This window comes from Neofelis nebulosa, chromosome 2 (genome assembly GCF_028018385.1).
Source record: "Neofelis nebulosa isolate mNeoNeb1 chromosome 2, mNeoNeb1.pri, whole genome shotgun sequence".
In the NCBI taxonomy this organism is placed as follows: Eukaryota; Metazoa; Chordata; class Mammalia; order Carnivora; family Felidae; genus Neofelis; species Neofelis nebulosa.
Genome location: NC_080783.1, coordinates 221,035,912 through 221,060,547, shown reverse-complemented (window position 1 = coordinate 221,060,547; position 24,636 = coordinate 221,035,912). Strand labels below are relative to the sequence as shown.

General features: G+C 63.0%; 1 protein-coding gene across 1 annotated transcript; it reads right to left on the bottom strand.

Annotated features, from left to right (window-relative positions):
- Positions 1-1,568: 1,568 nt before the first annotated feature.
- On the bottom strand, positions 1,569-20,485 carry TTC34 (tetratricopeptide repeat domain 34). Its single transcript, XM_058719371.1, has 9 exons — positions 19,665-20,485; positions 13,594-14,416; positions 12,092-12,317; positions 10,777-10,981; positions 9,424-9,590; positions 8,147-8,417; positions 7,142-7,356; positions 3,561-4,297; positions 1,569-3,411 (listed from the first exon to the last, which is right to left on the bottom strand). The coding sequence occupies exons 1-8, from the start codon at positions 20,443-20,445 to the stop codon at positions 3,770-3,772; spliced, it is 3,216 nt and encodes a 1,071-aa protein (XP_058575354.1). The 5' UTR covers positions 20,446-20,485; the 3' UTR covers positions 1,569-3,411; positions 3,561-3,769.
- Between the last annotated feature and the right edge of the window lie 4,151 nt (positions 20,486-24,636).

Here is a 24,636-nt window from a genome sequence, read left to right as displayed (position 1 = left end):
CCCCACGGAACAAGCGGTCCCCCAGGCCCCTGGGACTCTGGAAGGGTGTCTGGGCAGGGCCGCCCATGCTGGGCCCTGCTGGGAGATGTCACACCCTTTTGGGGGAGCTCTCTGCTTGCCCCCCCCCCCCCGCCCCGGAGGAGGGCAGCGCTGGGGGAGGGGGGCTGATAGCCGACCCCACCCTCACTGCCCAGGCGAGGCTCTCCTCACCCCCGTCTGGTCTGTCTCCCAGCACCCACCCCATCTGAAGGCCGGAAACCCAGGCAGAGCGAGAAGCCGGCAGCCTGGGGCACCTGGGCTGCTGGCCTGGAAGGGCACGAGGTCAAGGTCAGGGGAGTGAGCCGCCGGGGGACTGCCCATCCCGGGAGCCTTGAAGCGGGCTGGGGGCCAGCTTGGCCAGCTCGAAGCTCCTTCCCAGAGCATGACGGCCCTGGGGACCCCACAGGTGACACGGTCCAGCCAGAGTACCACCTCTTACCCTGCCACCAAGGCCGCCGGGATGCAGACGCTGGCTGCTGGCCAGAGCCCAGCCCCGCCGTTCCCACCCAAGCTGCCGGTTCATGGGTTCTGTCTGCAGCCGTCCAGAAGCTGTGAGCCAGGGGCCAGCGGGGCGTGGTGCTGAGGCCGACACCATCTGGTGGGGCCAGCAAGGCGGTGCTCGGGTACCTGGCAGCCAAGGGAAGCCACGGCTCCACAGGGCAGGGAGCTACAGACCCCCAGCCTGGCCAGGTCCCTGGGTGCAGAGTCCCAGCCCCCATCCCATCGTGCCCAGGACAGTCTGGAGGGTGGATTTAAGCTTTTTTTCCTAGGTGAGCTCGGGGGGTCAGTGGGGGCTCCCTGCTCACCCCTGCCTGTATCTTGGGCAAAAGATGTGAGATGGGGGGTTGGAGACCCAGGCTCCCATGGGGGGAGGGGTGGGCACCACCTCCCTCATCGGCCCTGGGACGAGGGCAGGTCTAAGACCCGCCCTTGACTGTCGCCACCCCTGCTCTCGGGCAGGATCGTCTGGGCAGCTCCTGTCCTCTGCACGAAGCCCGGCCCCACCTGGCAGGTGTCTCTGGGCCTCTGCAGGGCAGCGATCAGATCTCCCCGCGGGTCTGCCCACCCGTGCTGTGGACAGCCGCGAGGCGCCCTGCTCAGAGAAGACAATCGGGCTGGAGGAAGTTGAGGACATTCCCAGAGCACTCACAAGGCTCCCGGCCTGTGGGAGCACCCCCACACCCTCCCTGACAGCTGCTTCCTGACAACAGGCCTTGGGTCCCCTGCACAGGAGGGAAGGGGCCGGGGTCTGACTGCCCCTGGTCTCTGTCACTGAGCCACCAAGCCAGTCCCCTCACCTAGAAGAGCCGTCACAGAGTCTGAGAGAACGGATGGTCCGTGCCAGGCGCAGAGGTGTGGTCGGCAAATGGCACACGGGGCACGGGGCACGCGCAGGGGAGCTCGGTCACCCAGCGGGGGGGTGTGGGTGACGGACGGCAGCTTGTTCGGAGAGGCTGCTCGTCCGTCTTGAGCTCTGTGGTTGCTGCTTCCACGGTCCCTAGGGTTCTGCCCGTTACATAACTGCCACCTTCTTAGCTAATTAGCGATTCTTTATATTAAACCCTCGCCATTGCAATCACGGGTGTGGTTTCCGTCTCGAGTGGACCCTGACTGATACGTAAATTGGTACCAAGAGTGGTCCCTGCCACCAGACCCGCAAAGACGGATCTGGGGCCTGGCTCGGTTGTGTCCTTGGGCCTGTCTGCACGGCCAGGCTCGTCGGGAAGGGAGACTTGTGGTGTGCAGGGGCTTCACGACTGAGGGTGATGGAGCGGTCACCGTGGTGGTTGTGACGCACCCACTGAATCAGGGGGCGTGGGAGCCCAGGTGCTGTGGCACGTGGCTGTTCCTGCAGTGATGGTGGCCGCAGGGACTGTGGCAGGGGGTGGGCTCTCCTGAGTGTCCTGGAGCACACACAGGAAGAAAATGACCAGCTCAGGTCATAGCCCGGGAGTCAGGGGGCTCCACGGCAGCCCTGAGAGGACCCGGTTACGAGCACGGGCCAGTGCTGCTAAATGTCAAACGCGACAGGTAATCCCGTGAGCCGTGTAGTTACAAAGTTGGTCGCATTTACAGACACGTCAACTTTCTTGTGAGAAGTCAGGGCAGAGACTGCAAAGGGATGCGACCCTGGAAGTAGGAAGGGGGCTCAGATGAAGCTGAGAACTTGGAACCCCAAGTCCCCGAGCCCCTTTCCAGGGGTGCAGCCCGTCCTCGTGTGGGAGGAGGCGAACCTGGTTTTCATCAACCCTGAGAGCCTCGTGGGGGTCAGGTGCCCAGAAAGAAGGATGCTCATTCTCTTCAACCTCCATGACCCCCTCCCTCACCCAGGGACTCTAGACCCATAAAAGGGGTGTAATCTCAGCATCCTGGGGGAGGGGGCAGGTACAACGTCTAATCCTGGAGGAAATAGCATATGCACCCCAATAATTGCAAGGTTGTGCTAATTCACACAGGGGACCCTGGGAATTCTGTGTGGGAACGGAGTCTGAGGGTGTTAGGCCGCGGCGGAGGGAACACAGCTCTGGGCTGGGTCGACGCTAAGGCCGTGGGCACGCCCCCCACAGACGCTGGAGACGGTGTGCCCGGTGGTTTTGCCAGTCCCCGTGGCTGAGTGCAACCCTCACTCGTGGTCTCTAGTGAAGGAAGACGAGATGCCAGAACTTCCCGAGTACAACAGAAGGAATCCAAAGGCGTAGGATCTGTCCAGTGTGACCATACACCCTGCCCCCTGCAGCGCCCAAGAAGGGCCACAGGACTTGTCTCCCTGTAGCCCAATTACTACGATAGACCGTAGCGTCCCCCACCCTGAACCGTCCTCGTATTGCCGTGTACGTTGCTCGAGGTGTAGTGTGAACGTGCCGCTGGACTTGGGCTCGTTGATATTTAGGACTTTTGCAAGACAGGTGTGCGCGGGGGCCACGCTAATCTGTCTCGTTCCAATTTCGGTTCGTGTGCTGCCGAGCCAAGCATGATATTTAGGATTCTGGAACTGGTAATTCAATTGGTTTGCAGCGTTCTTTGGGTTGAGATTATGCTTTCTTCAACGATGAACTTGAAAGCTCTTCAAGTTCTTTTTCTTGGCATGAACGAGTTTAAAGACCTTTGGGGTTGACAGCAGCAGGACGGCCCAGCGGAGGGACCCTGGGCTCTCTCCACTAAGCTGCTGGTTCATGTGCTTTATTTTTGAGAAACCATGTTTTAGGCTTATTCATTCCTCTATCCTTCTGTTCCTAATTTATTAACTTCTGCTTTTGTCCTTAATTCCTAGCTCCTGATTTCCCTTGCTTCACTGTCTTTTTCTGACTTCTTGAATGGAACACGTACTTCGTTTTCTTTTCATTGCTCAGTAATCTCCTGGGGGCCTGCCCACTCCCCGGGCACTGCTCTGATTACCTCAGGCAACTGCTTCTCCGCACACGGTTTGTGAGGATTAGTTTTTCAACATTCTTGGATTTCAGATATGATCTCCTCTCGGATCCAAGAGCTGTGTCGCCCGCAGGGAACTTTACAAAATTAACTTCCAGCCGTGTCGTCTTGCGATGACGTAATACTATCCATACGCTATCGCGAAGGTCTTCTCGCTGACCTGAAACGTGCTGATCCCGTAGACTCTCACTTCCCAGCTGAGTCTGATCTATGTGGGTGAGGCCCACAGTATCCTGCTGCTCAGGAGCCCCAGGCGGGGGGCGACAGGGCGACCCGTGCCCCGGGCCCGGAGAGCACGGGGTCAGTGGAGCCGGCAGCCCAAGGAGGCCTCCCTCCGGACCCTCGCCTTCAGCCTCTTCAGGCCACTGTGCTCGGGGTCTACCAGGAGGCCGTGCTCCGCGGCTGTCCAGGCCTCTGCATAGCGCTGCTCCTCCATCAAGGTCTGGCCCCGATGCAGGAACACTTGGGCAGTGGGGTCCCGGCCTGGCCGCTCCCACAGGCTGCTCCGGGCCAGCGCGGGCGCCAGCTTGAGGGCCCGGGTGAAGGCGCCCGTGGCCCTGGCCTCATCTCCCAGGCTCAGCAGCAGGCGTCCCCGGGAGCACAAATCCTCCACCTGCGTCGGGAGGCCACCGTCCCTCCCATCCTCCCGGAGCGCACGGTCCAGGTCCCCAAGTGCCCGCTCGAACTCCTGCAGCTCGGCCAGACAGGTGGCCCTCAGGCGCAGGTGGCGGGCATCGCTGCTACCTGCGAGGACGGCCAGCGAGCAGTAGCCCAGCGCTCGCCCCGGCTGCCCTGAGTTCAGGAGGGCGTGGGCTTCCCGGGCTGCAGCCTGCACAGAGGGGACAGAGGGACGCGGGGCGGGGCGGTCCAGGAAGCTGCGGGCCCCTCACCAGCCCCACACACCTAGCCTCTGCTCCTGACCTGCCAGAGCGGCTGGCAGCTTCAGGAGGGGAAGTACAGGGGAGGGGACCTGGGCTGCAAGCTCTCCACCTTGTAACCCCGCCCAGAGGGGCCCCCCCTGGACCCCCCTCTCCTCACTGGTCCTCCCCTTCCTCACAGCCCCGCTGCTTCTGCCATCTGGTGAACTCCTCCCTCATTCCTCCCCGCCTCAGCCCCTCCCTGCGGTCACCTCCCCGACGACGGGCCCACGGACCCACACTGCCCACCTTCCCGCGGCTGCGCTGGCCCCGAGGACCCTCGCGAGCACCGCCTCTGCCCAGCTCCGTCCCCGAGCCCCCTCGCCGCATCGGCCCCCGTGACCTCCGGGGACTGGCATTCACTGTGCTTGGCCCCCCCCCCCCCCCCCCGGGGACTGGTAGTGGTGTCGTGAGGAGGGCGGGGCCAGAGGTCAGCGGGCACCGTCCAACCTAGCCCTGCCCCCTCCACCCCACCCCCCCCGCCGGGTACAGCGGGGGGGGGGGGCTGGGGGGCCCCGGCTGGGGATTGCGGCCCATAGGCCGCCCCTCTGACCACCCCGCCCCCCCCGGCTCACTTTCTGAGCCGACGTGGGTGCCGATGAAGCCCACTCTCAAAGCCTGCCCCCACGCGCTCGGGCTCCCCCAGCGCCCCCTGGGATGAACCCCTCTCCCAGGAACCCACAGCGGCTCCCGCTGGAGAACACGGCGCCCCCGGGGCCGGCCTTTCCCGCCGCCCCTCTCCCTCCGCCCCGCGGCGGGGTGCAGCCGAGCCGGCCCCCCGAAGAGGCGCCGGGCATCGCGGGGCCCGCACGGACGCCGTCGGCCTGGGAGGGGGCGGCCCGGCCCGGGGTCCGGGGTCCGAGCGACGCTGCCCGGGCGCCGCCTGCCAGGCAGCCCGGGGGCGCGAGCCCGCGGGAGGCGGCACCTGCCGGGAACCTCGAGGAGGTCCCGGCGGCCGACAGGGGCCGCTGCGGAGCATACGCCGGGCCGCCGGGGGTCGGGGCGCGCGCCGGAAGCGGGCTCCACCTCTCGGGGTCACTTCCGCGTCGGCCCAGCGTCGCGCAGACGCTCGCCCGGGCGGTCTGCGCCCCGGAGCCGCAAGCAGCCTGCCGGCCGCCCCTCTGCGCCCCCTGTTCCTGCTGGGAGCCCCCCGCCCGGGCCCCCTTCCCGCTCGGAGACCCTCCCTCCCCACTCCTTCCCGCTCGGAGACCCCCCCTCCCCACTCCTTCCCGCTCGGAGCCCCTCCCCTGGACACCCTTCCCGCTCGGAGCCCCCCCCATCCCCTTCCTGCTCGGAGAGCCCCTCCCCCCCATCCTTTTCCCGCTCGGAGCCCCTATCCCGGACCCCCTTCCCGCTCGGAGATCCCACCCCGTTCCCGCCTGGCACCATCCCCGCCAGGGAGTCGGACACCCCTTCCCGTCCCCCCTCCCCCCAGACCCCTCAGGGGCGCCCAGAGACCACCCAGCTCCCTCCTATGAACCGGCCCAGACCAGTCTCCTCCGTGCCGAGACCCCAGCCAGACCCGTCTCAGAGATTCCCTGGGGGCTCCAGGTCCTGAAGACGGGACCCCCCCGCCCCCCCAAGGTGGCAGCTCGTCCTCCTGCGTCTCTTCGCTGTTTCCACCCCTAATGCCTGGGCAGCCACTTCCTCTCTTAAGCCCCCTGGCTGAAGCCCCCGGTAGGGTTTCCGTTCTGCTGCCGGACCGCGAGAACTAGAACCCACCAGAGTCCTGGGCACAGCAGGCGTGAGGACGTGGGGTACCTGCCTCAGGTCGCAGGGCGCTTTAATTGGTAGTCCCTGGGACTCCGGTCCGCTTGTGCTCCTGGCCTCCCCTTCCGGTGGTCCCTTCGCTTCCCTCCCCCTCCCCACAGGTGCAATTCAGCCACTTCCAGGGGTCTGCTCCGCAGCGTCTGTTCCCCAGCCCAGCGTCTCCCCCGCCGCCAGGGTTCCTGCCCCCAGCCTGCGGATGGGGCAGCCCCTTCCCTCTGCCCCTGCCCCGCTGGCTCTTCCGTCAGACGGGCCCCCACTAGCCCTCGGCCCTGAAGCCTCTCACCCTCCCCCAACCCCCTCCTCCTCCATCCACACGAGCTGCACCGACCACCCGTTTTGTGGTTTTTGTGAACTTTCTGAACGCTTTCCTACCTCCATGCCTTTCCCTTGGCCTGTCTGTCCCCTCATGGTTTCGCCTCCAGTGCCACCTTGTTAACCCCACGGCCCTGTCTCAGGGTCTTTTCAATCCCGGTACTCTCGAGAGTGAACCCTCCCGCTGCCTCCCCTGAGAGACGAGGCCCACAGCGCTGCTGGAAGGCGCTCGGTGTCTTCTCGTCGACTAGACAGCGAACGGAAAATCAGCCAGCCAGAGGCGGTGACCCCAGCCCACCGCCCCGCTGCGGTGCCCCGTCAGCTCCCTGCCTGCAGGAGCCCGCCTTCCTGCCACGCTCTCGCTGGGAGGGACGTGCCGCTCTTTCCCTGACCTGGGGTTGGAGCCGGCTTCCTGCGAGGGCCGCTGCTCCTGGCTGGCTTGGCCGGCTCCGACGAGGGGTCCCCTCTCTCTCCCCGGCCCTGTCACTTGTGGCTCATATGTCTCATGCATACGAGGGAGGTTGCTGGGGTCGCTGGCCAGACTGGCTTGTGCCCCCACCCCACCCCCACCCCCCCCACCGCAACTGAAGTCAGGCAGACGGGGAGGGCAGGGGAGGGCAGAGCCGCCGGGGGCGAGGGGCCGGGGCGCCGGGCGGGGGCTCCGTGGGGCGCACCTGGGTGAGGCTCTGCCGCTCCGAGGCCTCTAGGAGTTGCAGCAGGAAGCTGAGTTCCTGGGCGTCCGCCTCTGCCAGGCACTGAAGATCCCGCGCGGCGGCTGGCACGTCTCCCTTCTTGAGCTGGAGCAGGCCCCACCGGGCCCGGGCCGCCGCCGCCAGGGGGGTGGCCTGCGGGGCTTTCTCCAGGCAGGCGCCAGCCTCCTCGTAGCTGCCTGTCGGCGATCGGGGAGGGACGGTCACGGGGGGGGGGGGGGGGGGGGGGCTGGGACGGGGGACGGGAGAGAGAGGTGGGAAGCTGGCCACGGCCTCTCTTGCTCAGTGCCGGCCCAGGGAGAGGCCAGATGATGGAGGGGCTCGGCTCCGGGAACAGGAGACGCCGACACCATGCCGGTCGCAGCTTCCCTGTTGGCCCGATCCTCCCCACTTGGGGTGGGGGCGGGGGTCACGAAAGCCCCTGGCATGGCTCTGAGCCTCACAGTGGTCACCTGGAGGGTCTCTCCTGAGCACTCGCAGGAATTTATACTCTACCGCAGGGCAGTCTAGGCCTTGAGGAGGGCACCTCACAGGCTTGGGGGGGACAGTGACAGGCCAGGGAAAGGCAGGCTGCAGAGAGCTCTCTCCTGTCACGTTAGTGCTCGAACAACTTCAGGATTTTGCCCCGCGTGGGCATGAGGCCAGCCCGCCTAGGGCAGGGCCTGGTGTCGCCGGACGCTGGTGCACGCGAGCTGCATAAACGCACGAGCTGCCGAGGAGGCCGCGGGGTTGTGGTCCTTTTGTGAAAACCCAAACCGCTCCTTTGTTTCTCCTCCCTGCAGGGGGCCCTGGTGGTGACTGCGAGCTCTGGACCCTTACACCCCAGGCCCCACGCGGGGACCAGGTCACAGGGCCGAGGTTTGGGGTGGAAAGGACCCCAGGAGGCGCCGAGTCCTTTCATTTTACAGAACAGCACCAGGAGTGACGGGAGCCGGACACCCGCGTCCCCCGAACCCGGGCTGAGCGTACCCGCTGCCGTGAGCACGTCTGCCAGCAGGATGTACCAGCCCGGCTGCCCGCCATCGATTGCGACCAGCGCCTCCCCGGCCGCAATGAGGCCCTGGGCGTCCTCGTCGCTGAGGGGGGCCCCGGCGTCCGACGCCTGGCTCAGGAGGGCCCGGCAGCGGGAGGAGAGGCCCTGGGTGATGAGGGCCTGGGCCTCTGGCTTCAGAGAGCGGATCTCAGGGACCGCTGTCCTCGCATCAAGCTTCAGAGCCAAGAGGATGTCGTCCACGGCCTCCTGTGGGGAGAGCGGGGGCAGAAGGCGTCCCCGCGGGCGTTTGTCAAGTGTTCTCCCAGGGCCTGGGCGCTGGCCATGCCAGAAGGGGCACGTAGCCGGGCCGCTGGCTTTGCACGATAGGACGGCCCGGCCGGCAAGCCGCACAGAGCAGAGCATGGGGAGCTGCGGCCAGGATGCTGGGGTTCCGGAAAGGGAGGGATGGCTGGCACCAGGGAGGGCACACTGAGGAAGAGCCCGCCACAGGCTGGAACGGAAGCCAGGCTGCCAGCGCCCTTGGGGGAGACTCAGGACTCCCGAGGGGCAGACGCCAGCATTGTCTCTAGAGGCTCTCAACTCAGCGTCTGGGACCATCTCTCCTTGCCTCCGAGCACACGGCCCTTACACGGTTAGGAACCCTGGCAGGCAGGCCACCTCTGGGCGGCAGCGCCTCAGGGCGGCCACCCAGCTTCAACCACCGGGCTGTGACGTTGCTCTTGGCTGAGAGGTGCCGTTGTCCAGGGCCGTTCAGCTGTGGCTGCCTGTGTGCAGGTTTTCTCTGGGAAAAGCCCCTGTCCTGGGTCTGCCAGTGCGTCCCCTCCCACCTCTGTCCCTGCATGCTGACCACCCGAATCCTTGGGCTCTGTGCAGACGGCTCGGGGTGGTTGCCAAGAAGGCAGCTGCGGTCTTGTTATGTTAAGCTGAAGGGGGGGGGGGTCTAGTAGCCCTGAGGGCTTGCACAGCCTGTGCTCACTGAGGCTGGGAGGCACGGGGGCTCTTCAGATGAAAGGGACAGATTCCTGAAACCTGGGATGACGGGACGTGATGGTGAATGTCCCGGGAGCCCCCGTGCAGGAGGAGTTTTAAGGGGCGTCTCACACTCAGGACGGTCTGGCCCTGCTCCCTCTCCCCTTGGGCCCCAGAAGGAAAGCGGTGTCCTGGTTCCTCCCGGGTGGCCCTCCCCCAAAGCACTGTTCCCCTAACCCCGCTTGCCCAGTCAGTCCCAGGCGGGGAGGGGAGGGCCTGGTACCTTCTGCCGGTCCAGGGCCAGGGACAGAAGTGCCCGACCGCACAGAGCCTGCACGTTCTTCGGCTCAGCCCGCAGCACTGAATTGAAGTCAAACATGGCAGTCTTCTTCTGGCCCAGGAGCCCATAACAGTGGGCCCGGGTGAGCAGGGACTCAACTGCTTGACTCCCTGGAGGAAGGGGGTTGTGACATCAGGACGTGGCCGCTGTTGGGCCGGGGGGGGGGGTGCGGGTACAGCATCTGCCCCCATCCAGCATCTGCTGGTGCCCAGCGGTGGGGCAGGGCAGGGGCGCCCCAGCTTCGGGGCCACCTTGGGGAGCTCACGGACCCCTGGGCACCAAGACACGATCTTGTGTCTGGGTTGACCTGGGGGCACTGGCTGTGGGGCACAGGGAGCCCAGCCATAAGGGTGGCATCCGGGAGGGCTGGTGGACAGTCCGACAGGGGTCCCAGGAGGAGGGGGCACTGGGGCTGCATCTGAGGTGAGGCCAGCCGAGGGTCCCGGAGGCAGACGGGTCCTCGGGGCTGGAACAGCTGGAAGTGGGAAGGTGCCAGGTGGGCAGGGAGGAGCCCTCTGAGTTCTTGGGCCCCTCCCCAAGGAGACCACCACCACGCTCCCTCTGGTCTGTCCAGTGATGGGCACAGAGAACAGCACACTGGGCCCTGCAGGATGCTCTGGCTCACGTCCCCTTCCCCACTAGTGCGTGCAGGCCGTGAGCCCTGCCGTCCAGTCCTCACCATCCCGGCCCCTCAGCCCGGCGTCTCCATCACCCACTTTGAGAAGATGAAAACGAGGAGATGCTTAGTAAGTGCAGAGCCAGGAATCCACCTGACGACCCGATCCAAAGTCCGCACTTTGAATCTCCACGCGCCCCAGGAATTTGAGGCGCGTCCTTGGGGACGCCTCTCCCCTCCAGCATGGGCGCCCTATGCCACCACATCGAGAAGGCCCCACTTCAAGAGGCCCCGTCGCCCAGGATGGCGCTGGCTGGGCAGAAGGTGACAGCAGGCTCGCTCCTACAGACACACCCCCACTGTTTCCAGGAAGGGCTGAAGGGGGCCAGGACTCTTCCCGGTTGGAGGGAGGGGGCCAAGCTGGGGGAATGGCCTCGTTCCCTCCTACCCACAGGGCCCAGGGTGTGTGTGTTGGGGGTCCCAGCTCAGGTCCCAGCCGGTCTGGCCGGTCTCCCAGGTTTTTTAGCATGCTCGCCTGGACGGCTAGGGGCTAGGGCAAGGCGTGAACCAAGAGCGCGCTGGGATCCCTCGGGTCTCTGAGCCCTACCCCCGCGTGGCTCATCTTGCCCCCGCGTACCCGGCACAGGATGGGAACCCCGGGGCGGGCGGGCAGCTCCTACCTGCAGCGAAGATGGCCAGAGAGAGGTAGGCGATGGCCTCCCTGGTGTGGGCCGCGCCCTCGGCCCCGCTTGGCCGCGCCCGCAGGATGGCCAGGGCCCGAGCGTGGCAGTGACCCCGCAGCAGCTGCCGGTCCTCGTGGCTGAAGACGTCCAGGGTGGGCTGGAGGCAGGCCGTGTCCCCGGACTGGACCACCTTCTTCACCAGCTGCAGGGCAGGGCAGTCACCGGGTTGCCCCCTCCCCCCTGCGCCGGAAGCCCGGACCCCTCCAGCCCCAGGTCCCCTCGCAGGGGGGCAGGGGCGTGGCCCACGAGGTGGAGCTTCCAGGGGCGGGGCTAGGGGGCGGGGCTAAGGGGGCCGGCTCCCGCCTGGGTCGGCGCGCGTTCCGGGCCCCCGAGGGCGCCGGGAAGGGGGGGACGCGCTGGGCTGCTCGCCGTGGGGGCGGGGGTCCCGGTGTCCCCGAGCCGCACCTCCTCCTCCGAGCCACGGAGGCCCACACGCTGCAGGTCCAAACGGGAAGCGCGGGGAAAGGGGGCTCTCAAGTCCTAAGGGGACAGAGGGCACCGGAGTCCTTCGGAAGGCGAGGAGCCAATGCCCTGGGACCGGAGCCCGTTCCGGGCGGAGCGAGACCCGGGTGGGCGTGGCCGCGGCTCTCGGAGCCGCTGGGTCCCACAGAGAGACCCGCTGCTGCCCCTGCCGGCCGCTCGCTGAAGACCCAGGTCCCAGAGCGGAAGGTGCCGGGCATCCTCCCCGCCCACCCGCGTGGCCTAGCGCACGGAGACAGGGAACCCGAATGCCTGACCCAAAGCCTGACACCTTCCCCTGCAACATGACCTCGGACCCCGGTTCCAACGGGAAGCCCTCATGCCACCTGAGGGAGGTGAAGTCCTGCTCTTCCTGGGAGCAGAGCGGTGTCGGAGAGGGGCGAGGCCAGCAGCACCTCTGCCATCCCCCTCCCTGAGCAGGGTCACCTCCAAGCCTAGTTCACTGGGAAGACTTGGGATGAAGCTCCGTCTACACCTGACTCTTGGCCCTTTTCCTTCATAACACAACGAAAGCAACTAGGAGGCACCTACTGCATGCCGGAGACCTGCTGGGCCCTGGGGCACCTGCTCTAGCTGTTTCAGCAAAAACCCGTAAGTCCGGGGCACAGATGAAGAGACTGAGGGTCACAGAGGCGAGGGGCCTTGCCCGAGGCGGCAGAGCCCGGCGCTGGGACAAGTTCTGCCCGCTCCGGAGTCCAGGCTGAGGGTTGCAGAGTGAGGCCAGAGGGCCTGGTGCCCTCCAGGGGGCTGTGGCCCAGTGGGGCCTCCTCACCTGGTGGGCGTCATGGAAAAATCCCCTCCTCAGCTGCAGCAAGGCCAGTCTCGCCAGCACGGGGGCCGCCCCGGGCCTCTGGGAGAGGGCCACCAGCAGGGCCTCGTGGGCGTCGTCCAGGCGGCCCAGGCGGTACAGGGCATCGGCCCCCAGGAGGCCCGAAGCCTCGTCTCCCCTGTCCAGCTCCGTGAGGAGCATGGCCAGCTGGTACACGCCGTGGGCATCGCTGTGGAGAGAATAGCGGGGGCGAGCTGCGCCCCTTCCACCTGCCCAGTGAGGCGGGCCACGGGCAAGTTCTACCCCCGGCACCTGGTCCGCGCACCTCCCTTCCCACCCGACTGCAGAGGCCTGGTTCCTGCCAGAAGGCCCCTCACACACGTGGTGTCCAGAGCTCCAGCCGCCCTCTGACGTGCACCCTGGGCGCTCACTCTCTGCCCTGTCCTGCCACGGAGCCTGGAATCTGTCAATTCCCAGAGACAAGAAGTCCCAAAGGGCCCCCAATCTCATTCGGGGAAAGTTCCTCCTCAGCAGCACATTAAAGCGATTTGAACTGGGCATCCTGGAGGCCGAGGAAGATGTGTGTGCGTGTGTGTGTGTGTGTGTGTGTGCGTGTGCGCGTGCGCGCGCATGTGCAGGGTGGGTGGTGGCAGTACAGCTGACCTCAAACACTCCCCCCACCCCTCCGGGCCCAGGAGGCTCCCAGCTCCGCGCTGTTAGCTTTGCGGAAACACGTTCCTGCCCCCTCTCAGCAAACAGAATTGCACGTCAAAATAGCTGCAGATTCACCCACTGACTGAACAAACCGCCCAAACACCTGCAAAACAAACATCAGGGCGGGGGTGTGGGGCTGAACGGGCAGGCAGGCGGCTCCTGGGCTCAAGGGCCTCCCAGGGGGCCGCGCGCCGGCCTCAGAAACCCCGCCTCCGCGCGCCGGCCTCAGAAACCCCGCCTCCGCGCGCATTCTCGGGGCAGAAGGAACATCGTGGAGACGTTGCGTTACAACAAAGGGCAAAAGCTCTAGGAACGCGCGGGGAATGTTCCCGGGGTGTGCTATCCAGCTGCCCCGGAAGGAATCTAGGGGCCAAGGAAACGTTCAGGAGCGGCTGAATAAAAAGCAGTGGGCTAAAAATTGCACACAGAGCACACACTCTGGTGACTTCTATTTTGTGTGTGCACCGGAGAAACAACTAGAAGGGAACGTTATCGGTGCGGTGGTGGGCAAGTCGTACATTCCCATTCCCATTTTTGAGTTCTTAAATTTCTAGGGCCATAAGGCCCACAAAGCATCACATCGTTTGAGACTGAGAGTCCTAAGACCTGGCTGGGCTCCGCGCTGAAGCTGCCATCCATGATTTAGGGATCCCCCCGCCCCCCCCCGCCCGCGGCTGCTTCCTGCCTCAGTTTACTCATCCGTAAAATGGGGAAGACGCACAAACCCTAGCTACCTCTCAGGAGACCAGAAAGAAGCAGCAGCCCCGGGGGTGCCCCTGGCTAGTTTTTACCCTTCCTGCGAGGCGGGGCTGTGCATCTCGGCGGCCTTCCTCCGGCGGCCCGGTGCGCCCATGTGTCCCAGGTCTGGCCTCCGCTGCAGCATCTTGCGGCCCTCCTCCCGCAGCACGGTCAGCAGCAGGCCCCGCTGGTTCCAGGGTACGTAGGCCTTGGCGACGAGCAAGGCCTCCTCGGGTTGCAGCCGGCTGGCGGTGACATAGTCCAGCGCGCCCAGGAACGTGCTACCCGTCAGCACGCGCAGCAGCCCTCGGCCGCACAGCGCGCGCACGCAGCTGCCCAGGTGCGGCGGTCCGTGCTCCACCACCTCCTGGAAGTCCTCCCGGGCGCGCCGCGCGTCGCCGGCGTGCAGCGCGCAGAAGCCCCGCAGCGCCAACAGGGGCGCTCTGTCCCCGGCGCGCGCAGGCCGCAGCCAGCGCTCGCACAGCGTCCGGGAGCCCGCCGTGTCCCCGGCCAGCAGGAGGCACTCAGCCAAGCGAGCGCCCAGGGCCGGGCGCTCCCCGGGCGGCGCAATGCGCAGCAGGACACGGAGCGCGCGGGTCACCGGGGCCAGCAGCTCGCGGCCCGAGTTTTCGCGGAGCTCAGCGCGGCCCCGCACGGCCTCCTGGAAGTGGGCGAAGCCCACATCCGCCGCCTCCTGCGCCCGGGCCCGCACGCGCTCTCGGTCCCCAGCGGAGAGCACCGCCTCGAACTGCCTCCGCGCCCCCGAGGGGCTCTGGCGGAAGGCCTCGTGCAGGTCCCGAAGCAGGTCCCGGGCCCCACCGTCCAGGAATAAGGCCGCGGCCGCGCGGGTGACCAGCAGGGCGGCCAGACGCTCACCTGGGGAGAGAAACAGAGGCGCTGGTCCTGCCTGTTGGGCCACATCCTCCGGGGTGTCACCTATAGCCCCCGACCGTGCGGCGCTTTGGACCCTCTGGAGCACCTCGTGGCATCTCCCGAAAGTGTCCCAGTAGCCCAGGACATCGCATCCCGAAGATGGACCGTTAGTGACAGGGCAGAATCGGGCGCGACAGCCGGGGTGCCTGTCCGGCAGTGTTCTCTGCCCGCGGGTTCAAAGCCAGTCTCACCGCTCAGCCCACAGGGAAATTTAGTTAGAAAACTTCTTTACTTTTTAACGATGGATTTGGGGATTGAGTTCCCTCTCTGGGATCAGGCCACCCCCTGGGGTCAGTGCTGAAGTTCTTGACCCTGTGACCTTGGTAGGGGATGGCTGGAACTTCAGCATTCTGCTGCTGGCCTCCTTTGGGCTGGGTTGGGACCCAGCGCCTCCCTCTGGAGCCGAGCCCCAGGTCAGGGCCAGCGAGTAGAGGATGGATACATCCAGTGCTGCTCACACAGTGGGGGCCTTGGGCCATTTAGGGAATCTCGCTGTGCCTCAGTTTCCTTTTCTGCTTTATAGTGGGGTTAAAAATGGTCTACACTCGAGGCGCCTGGGTGGCTCAGTCAGTTGAGCCTCTGACTTTGGCTCAGCCCCACATCGGGCTCTGTGTTGACAGCTCGGAGCCTGGAGCCTGCTTCGGATTCTGTGTCTCCCTCTCTCTCTGACCCTCCCCCACTCATGCCCTGTCTCTCTCTATCAAAAATAAATAAATGTAAAAAAAAAAAATTAAAAAAAAAGAAAAATCTCGCACCCTGAGATCAACCAACCAACAAGGTCACCGTGTCTAGTCTTGGTGGCAAAGCAGGATGCTTTGGGCCTTTCCTGTCCTTTACTCGTTTCTGAACAAAATTCTACGCCTGAGTTTTACAATACTTCACGTCCTAGGGAGTTGCGGTAGGCAGAGAGCCCTTGCGGCCCGTGGGGATCTCTACCTATTTACCCACATGGAAGTGTGTTCTCTGTTCTTCTGAGGCTCCAGTTACCCAATCAGACTTCCAGACACTGTCCCACACGTCACCAAGATTCTGCTCATTTTTCTCATGTTCTTCATACCGGATAATTTCTATCTTCAACTTGACTGGCTCTTCTGCTTTCTCCGACACGCTCTGCATTTTTCAAATCTAGAATCTCCGTTTCATTCTTTTTAAAACCAGTGTCCATTTACCGCCTCAGATTCCACATCTGTTCATTCATTGTAACCGTATTTTCCTTTGGTTCTTGAATCGATCTGGAATAGTTCCTTTCAAGTCCTTAGTCTGCTAAGTTCAGCACCTGGATCATCTTGGGCTCAGTTTCTATTGACTTCTTTGTCTCCTGACTGTGGCTTCCATTTTATTTCCCAGTTTCTTTGCATGTCCGGTTGGTGTTTTGTAGAGACTCTGGATTCAGTTATGTTCCTCCGAAGGGGATTTTGTGTCAGCAGGCAGTTACAGTGGACAGGATCAACCCCCCAGATTCCGTCTTCTCTTTGCTGGGCCCAGCTAAAATCTCTGGTGAGTCCTTGAAGCTCCCAGCAGCTTCTCTTTCAGACCACCCAGTCTCTCCCACGGATGGCCCATCAGGGATTCAAGTGGACTTAATACACAGATTTGGGGTCTAACCCCCTCTGTGGCTCCCCCCTCTTCAGGACTTTCCTTCTAAACTTTCCAGCCACTTTTCTCAGCCTGAACTCTGTCCTGCAACCTCTCAACCCAGTACAACGGCAGCTTCCTGTTTTACTTGGCTAACACATGGACTGAGGGGGCTTCCTCTGGCAAAAAGCTGCAAGCCTGTGCCTCTCGCGTGGTGTACATTTGGTCACCGTTCGGTGCCTTCAAATGATTGCATTTTATATTTTGGCCAAATTTTATCACTGTTACCTGTGGGACACAGTCCAGTCAAGCTAGTCCACCATTATGGAAGCCAGACGCTTCTATTGTGAGACTTAAACATTTCGACAATACGGGGGGATATAAATGCTATTCCACTGTTGCTTTAATTTTAATTTTCCTGATTACTAGCGAGGCCAATTTTTAAAATTTTACTTATTTTTTCCAATGTGGTGGGTGGAGAGTGGTATCTCATTGTTTTAATTTGCATTCGTATCATTACCATGATGGTGAACATTTTTCATATTTCTTTGCCATCTGTGTTTTCTCTTATGGGAAATGTTTTTGCCAATTCTCATATTGAATGTTTTTTCTTATTGATATGTAGGAATTCTCCAAATACTCTAAGTAGTCATCTTTTGCCCATTGTATATTTTGCAAATATTTTCTCTCTGATGTCGATTTTCCTTTAATTTCCTATAGTTGTGGGCAAAATGGAAGCTTAAAATCTTAAATTTAATCAAACACAACAAATTTCCCTTTGTTTCCACTTTCTGTGTCTTAAGAAGTCCAGCCATCCACAAGAAATCAGAGTGGCGTTCTCTTACATTTTCTTTTAGAAACTCTACAACGTAGCTATCACATAATCCACCTGGAATTTACTTATTTTTATTTTTATTTTTTTTGCAGAATCAGCGGCATCCGCTAAATAATGGTCGTCTTCTTTCCCTATAGACCTGTGATGCTCACTCTCACATATCAACTTCTGGATGCCCACAGGTCTGTTTCTGGCCTTTCGAATTTGTTTTATTGCTCTTTCCATCTGTCCCTGAAGTCAGTAACCTTTGGTATTGGTTAGTATAGCTTTGTATTGACTGGTAGGGGAAATCTTTATGCCACTGTCTTCCACTCCATTTTCTCCTTCTCTCTCCCCTCCCCCTCTCCCCACCCCCTCCTGCTCGTCTCCTTCCCCTTCTTCTTCTTCTTTGTCTTGTCTGCTATTGTTTTTTTGCCCTTCTATTGTAATACCAACTCTTACTAACAATGGACATTGGATATCTACTTACATGGGTATTCTTTATTGTTTTTAAATACAGTTTTATAATTTTCTCCACAAAGTTTTATAGCTCTTTTGAAATCAATTATTTTCCATCGCTACAGTGAGCGGTATATTTTCAAATGATAAAGTTTATGTTTGTTGCTCGTGTCTATAAATGTCAGTGCGTTCTGTACCTCCATTTAAATTCTGTCCCTATACCTAATACCTTTTTGCTGTATCTGTTGGCTTTCTGCGTAGCTAATCACATTGTCTGGAATAACTTTGTTTCTTCCTTTCTAGTCCGACATTTATTTATTTTTATCTTGTTGCATTGGCTAGTATCTCTAGTACAATCATGGACACAGGGGAGGCGGGGAGCCACCACATTCTTGGCTTTAAACGGAAGACTTCTCCCAACCGTTAAGTTGACATTTGGGTCAGGTGTTGATAGCATCTTTCTCAGTGAAGGACGTTCCCTTCTATTCTTTGCGTACATTTGTCAAAATTGTGTCAAAAATATTCCAAACTGCTTTTCCTGAGTTCCTTGCGATGATCATACGTTCTCCTTCCATTAATGAAGGTAGTGAATAATACGATCGTGGACACGGGAAATTGTAACTCCCCTGTTATTTCACCGAGTTTTGGCTGAAACACGCACCAAAGCCTGTTGCCGTGAGTCGGCAGTTGTATTGGCTACTACTGCTGTGTGACAAACTGCCCCGAAACTTAGTGGCTTAAAACAATGATCGTTTGGACAACCAGAAGAGCCCATGATTCATTCTCAGTTTGGGCTACTTGGGTGGAGGTGAGCAGTTCTGGTGATCTCACCTGGGCTCCCTCATGCCTACAGTCATCTGGTGGCTTGCCTGGGCGGGAAGGTGTAAGGTGGCTTCACTCCCAGGCCCGGGGCCTTGGTGGTGGCCTGGTGGAGCCTCCCTCTCCGTGTGCCCCCGTGGCTCACTGGTCTAACTGGGGTGTGGCTGGATCACCCCCGACGCTTGCTGTGTGCGTTCAGTGAGGATGCACGTCAAACCTTAAAACGTCTGCCCACCTAGCGTTCAGGGGAAGGCGGCTGGCACTGCCTTTCCCCATCTCTAGGTGCCCGGCTGCCCCCGTCTCCCTGTCTAGACCCTTAACTCTGAACCCCTTCTTTGTGTGTTGGATTCTGAAACCTCTTCCTAAAACCAGGCTCCCTCTCATCTCAAGGCTCATGTGCTCAGCCGCCTAATGACATGTCCACATGACTGGCACAAGGGACATGTTTTTGAGTGCTTAATGGGTGACACCATTTTAAGGGTTGGACACATATTTTCACTGAACCGCAACAGTGAGCTTCAGAGGCCAGTGCAGCCACCAGCCCCACGTGCACATGGGGAAGGGTGGGAGAGGCCGCGCGGCCGGGAAGGATCTTAGAGGGTTTGTGGCAGGGTGGCATGGGGTTCCTGGGACTTCACCCACTGACCCATGCTCTGTCCCAGCCCCCCACCGGAGGAGGACCCAGTAAACGGACCAGAGAGGAGCAGTATCTCAAACTGGGGGTGCCTAAGTCCCCCATGGCCCCCTTTCCCATCTGCTCCCGGTCCTCCTCCCGGCCTGGTCCTCCTCTCGATCTGGTCCTCCTTCTAACCTGGTCCTCCCCCAGCCCGGTCCTCCTCCCGACCTGGTCCTCCTTCTAACCTGGTCCTCCTCCTGCCCTAGTCCTCCCCCCAGCCTGGTCCTCCTCCCAGCCTCCCTGCCTCTTAGCATCTTCTGTGATCACTCTGGCTCCCTCGGCACATTCTGCACACGGCAGACAGAAGGAACTAGAAATGCAGCCGAGAGCACATCTCTCCGTAGTTTAAAACTCTTCTATGGTTCCTTGCTGCTCTGGGGGTAAAGTCCAAAGTCCTTTCAGGGCCGGCAGGGCTGAGCCACAGCTATCTCTTCAGGGCCTCCCTTCTCCCTCTGCTCCTGCCCCCTGACGGCTACTACGGCTCCATTCAGTGGCACGGACACCCCAAGTTCTGTCTCTCTTAGGGACCTGCCATGTTCTGTTTCTGCTGCCTGGCACCCTTCAGTATTAACTCAAATGATACCTCCTCCAAGAAGCCCCCCGCTGACCACCCAGCTAGAGTGGCGCCTTGCACGGTCCATTTTTCTAAGCACATTTTTTATTTGTTCCTTTTCTTGGGTGCTTTGTAAGGGCAGGGGCTTGTCCATCTGGTCACTGTGCTGTCCTCACTCCGGGAACACCCCCCCCCCACCCCCACCACTGCACCGTAACCAGCCCTGAAGCACGCTGTGAAGGCTTGGCTGGGCGACTTCCACCCGGCACGTAGGGGACAAGAGCCACACTCTTACCTTGGGGGCCGCTGCCCACCAGGTCAGACTCCAGGGCCCGGCTGCACGCTGCCCGGCAGTCCTCATACCTGCCGCTGCGCAGCAGGGCTTCCGGTGACAGGGCGTGGCTCCAGGTGCCCCCGGGGTCCAGGGCTGCCAGGAGTCCCCGGCAGGCGGTCTCCTGCAGGCCGGTGCCGTCCTCTGCCTCCCGGCGCCCTGAGATGTAGTCCTGGAGGGTGCCGATCAGCACGGGGAGGTAGGGCTTCTGGTGGGTTCGAACGAAGGCCACGGTCCGGTCTGCGTTGGAGGCAAAGGCCTGCAGATAGTCGACCGCGCCCGCGTCGGCCTGCAGCCCGGACAGGACGCGGGCCAGGGCGCGGGTCAGCTGTAGCTCCAGGGCTTGCTGGCCGTGGGCATCCAGCAGGCTGTCGCAGCGCCGCACCACTTCCTCGTGGTGCCCGTGTGCCAGCAGGCCGGCCAGGGAGTGCAGGACCGTGGCCGGGTGGTCCGGGCAGAGGGCAGCCAGGAACGCGGAGGCCAGGGTCCCTGTGAGGGACACAACCGCCATACCGTCCCAGTGGATGGGCGGGATCTGGCTGTCGCCCCGGCACCAGGCCTCGAGCGTGGCCACCACCGGCGCCCCCTGTGCCTCCGCCAGGGCAGCGCGGACGCTCCGCAGGGCCGAGGGGGCGTGGCAGCTGAAGGCAGCCAGGTAGAAGGCGGTGGCCAAGGGGGGCTCTCCCAGGGCCAGGTGCCGGTCTCCCTCCCGGCAGAGGCAGGCCACGAGCTCTTGGGCCGACATCACGCAGTGCCCGCGAAGGGCCCGTGTCCAGTCCTCATGGGCACCTAGGGTGGGGAGGGGGTTGTGTGGTTAGTCGGCAACCCTCCCCACTGAGACCCCAGTGTCAGGGCCTGCGGGGTCAGGGACTCTAGGCCCTTGCCTCCCCCGCCCCCCGGCCCCCACCCAGGCAGAGGACCCCTCAGGAAGGTGGAACACCCGACCCCCTCCCTGTCCTGGTCACAGGGGCCACCTTCTCAGCTGTGTGAATCTGCAGAGACCCGCCCAAACTCAGGGCCACACCTCTGCCCACCTCCCCAGTCCACCATTCCACGTGGGTGCCCTGGGCAGCTGGGGAGGTGAGGGGCACTTGCCTGGCTCCTGGGTGGGGGTGGGGAGCCTCGGTGGCCCAGGCCAGGGGGTCAGTTCTGAGGTCGGTTCCCGGGGACTAGCCCCTGCCAGTCCCCTCCCTCCCTTGCCAAACCTGACCTGAAGTCCTAACGACAGTACTCGGGGACATTCTCTCTCGGGTCCCAGAGCGCCTGCACACAAGCCCCACCTAATACACGCTGTCCAACACACGGACACCCGCACAAGCACCCTGCGACACAGAACACACGCGTGCACTCACCCAGGCACACACACATGCACACACGCTCACTCGCACCCGCCTGTGCGCTCAGACACGCACACTCGCCTGTGCTCCGAGGCTGAGCGGGGCGCGCGCAGCCGCATGGAGGGGTGGGGGGGAGGTGGGCTGCGTCGCCGGGTCCGTTTCCCGGGAGAAAGTCAACACCCGGCGTCCCGGCTGCTCAGCGGCGCCCCCAGCGGCCGGGCGCGCCGCGCCCCGCCCCGCCCCGCCCCGCCCCGCCCCCAGGCCCTGGCCCCGCCCTGGGCCCCGCCCCGGACCCCCGCCACGCCCCCAGGCCCTGGCCCGGGGAAGGGTCTGGGAGGAGGAGGGCTGAGCGGCCCTGCAGGGCCAGGGTCTGGGCAGCCTCCGAGCAGAGAACCCCGAGTTTGCGGGAGGTGGGGCTCGGGCCACTGGGGACCGGGACCAGCACTCACCACATCCTCACCGTCCTCACCGAGGAGGAGGGAGCTCTGCGGAGAAGAGCCTGAGGCCTGGCCGCCCAGAACTCTGCCTTGGCTGCCTCGGGGCCCCTTCCCCACCGGCCCCTCTTCCCGCGGGTTGCTTCCGTGGAAGCCGGCTCTCGGGCCACCCCCTCCACGTGGGCTCCTGTGGGTGTTCCCGCGGGCTGTTCCCGACACCCTGCAGGTGGACCCTTATCTGCGCATCCAGCCCCTTTCTGCTGACTTCCTGGGTCCGGCCCAGACAACCCGTGCTGAGCAGAGGGCCTGCTCTTGCTTGGGGAGAGGTCCCTGGGCTGTAAGGAGCAGCGACCTCAGCCTGCTGGCCCAGGGTCAACTTGACTGCAGCTGAGGAAGGTGCTATTTTAGGAACCCCCTCCGCCTCCTGCCCTCCCTACCCCAGCAGGAGGTAGCAGCAAGGCTCTGAGATGTTGAGCCTTGCACAGGTGGCTGGTGGAGGGCGGGTGGGGGGGAGAGTCGGTGATTAGCTTGTCCCTGGAGAGATCCTCTTGCTTTGGGCGAGGCCCCTCCCAGTTCAGGTTGCTCAGATGCCAGGTAAACCCAGGTTCCTCTGCGGGGCTCAGCGAAACAGGCGGGGGTGCCTCTGGCGGAGTGGGGGGGGGCGACACAGGTGCCATGAGGCAGGGTGGTGGGGGCCCTGGGAGTGGGGGCCGTCGCATCTCTGACGTCCTTCCCGGGGATCCCGCTCCTGGGATGTGGCCTCTCGGCCCATTAGGGAGGGCACCACGGGCAGGGGCAGAGTCTGGGATCCAGATGTGCAGGGGGCGGGGGGGCGTGGCTGGCGGGGCCCTGTCCCCCCGACTTTCACAAGGGCAGAGCCCCCGAGCCGCGAACGAACGCGGTGGTGACAGTTTATGAAGAGCTCTCCCGTCGCTTTGATCACTTTCACTTAAATTACCCTAATTAGGCAAAAGCCATAATAGAGCGGGGCCGCCACGTGGGGCCGTGCGGGGCCCGGGGCACACAGGCGGCAGGCCTCTCACCAGCACGTCAGCTCTGATGGGCCCCCTGCCTCTCCGCCCTGCATATGGAGCCCACACGCCTGCAGGCGCAGGCCAGACGATCCCGGTGATCTCAGTGGCCCACGAGCCGTGGCCATGGCCCCCCGGCCTCAGAGCCATACACTTGGCGGATAAGCCCAGGGCCCCTGCCTCCTGGCACCGGGCGGGGGGCTCAGGAGGCGGGACCATGAGCAGGTGTCCCGCGTGCGTGGGCTGACCTGAATTCGACAGGAAGCTGACTCCCTGACCAGCGTCAGGTGGAGCCCTTGTGCCGCTGTGGCCTCTAGAACAGGACAGGACAGGACAGGTGGCGTCTCTGAGGGGAGGCCACGGCTCATCCCCAGCTTTAGGGGAAACGGGGTTTCGCGGTGAGGAGCCCACAAGCGCTGTGTGGATCACGAGCTTGGTGGGAACAGGGGCCGCAGGGGCTGTCCCTCCGGGTCTCCAGAGGCGCCCCGGGCTTATCAGACCCGGCCCGGAGAGGGAGGGAGGGGGTGTCCTGCAGGACTCCTTGCTGTCCCTGCAACAGCCACGGAGTGGCAGCTCCGAGGGACACGGGCACCCATGTCGTGACCCCCCGCGGGGGCGCGTGGTCCCCGCTCTGGATGCCGTCCCGGTCATGGCCGACTCGGGGATAAAGACCCACCAGCTGGAAAGGGAGCTCTGAGCCCCGTCACCAGAATTGTCTTAGGTGTGAGCAGAAGCATGGCAGGGAAGTTGGAAGCAGAAGTAATTTAGGGATGCGGACTGCTGGTTGTGGCCTTGGGATTGACCTCACAGTTCTGTGGCTTCCGCCCCGTGTCAGGCGGGTGGGCAGGGTGCTCCTGGGCCCCTAACAGGTGACTCTGGGCTCGCTCAGGGCTCTTTCCTGGCCGGGCGGCCATTTGAGGCTCTGGCTCTTTCTCTGGGCTCAGAATCCATCCAGCGTCCCGTGAGCCCCGGGGTGCTATCCGAGGGCGTGTGAGCCCCCCGGGGGCCCCCCCGGCTGCCGGGCTCAGGACGCCCTCGGGACTCCGAGCAGCCCCTGCTCCACCCTGAGGGGCTTACCTGTGGCCACAGTGGCTGGACACCGGCAGGGATCCGGGGACAGCAGTGGGTGGGGACCCGGTTGTCACCAGACGAAATTTCAGCTTCTCGTCCCTGTGGCCGAACAGGCAGGATGCAGGGGGTGTCGGCGTCCTCTGGAGCCTGGAGCCTGCGGGGAGGCCCTCTCATCCTGGGGCTTCCTCCTCGCGGGGCACCACCCCCAGGCCTGGCCCCGTCCCTCGGCCTGGCAGGCGGAGGCCACACCTGTCACGGGGCGGCTCCTCCCGATCAATAATGCAACGGGGGAGGGGCGCCCCCACCTTCCCCTCACCCACCCGCCCACCTGTCGCTCTGCGTGTTTCAGTCTCAATTACAGGGCTGGCGGTTGGCCAAGGGCCGTCTCTGCGTCAGGGGCGCTGTTGTGGGTGAAGCCTCGGTTTAGGCGCCAGTGGAGACGGCTCTTCATCAGGTGTTTTTATCAAGGAGGCTTCTGGGGCTCCCCTGAACTAACAGCTCCTGCCCATGGGACTGCCCCCGCCCCCGCCGGTCACTCAGCCCAGCCGTCCTGGCTCCCTTGATGTCCCCAACCCCACCGGTTCCTCCAGGAGCCCGTCCTGCCCCAGGGCCTTTGCACTGCCTGCTCCTCTTCCCTGACACTTCCTCTCTCGCTTCTTTCAGGTCTGGGCTCAATCGTCCCTCCTTAGAGAGACCTTCCCTGACCATCCCTCCCCCCCGACCCCTGCATCTAAAGCAGCTCCCTCTTCCCCCCTGCCGCCTCATTTGCTTTGCCACCTGGCACAGTGTGCTTGCCTGATGTTGTCTTTTTTCCTTGGGATGTTGGCTCCCGAAGAGCAAGGTTCAGCTACAGTTGTCCAGCAGGTACCTGACAGGTGGGGGATGAAGGAGGGAGGGAAGGAAGGAAGGAAGGAAGGAAGGAAGGAAGGAAGGAAGGAAGGAAGGAGGGAGGGGGGAAGGGAGGAAGGGGGGAGGAAAGGAGGGAAGGATGGAAGGAAGGAAGGAGGGAAGGAAGGAGGGAGGGAGGGAGGAAGGAAGAAGGGAGGGAGGGGGAAGTGAGGAA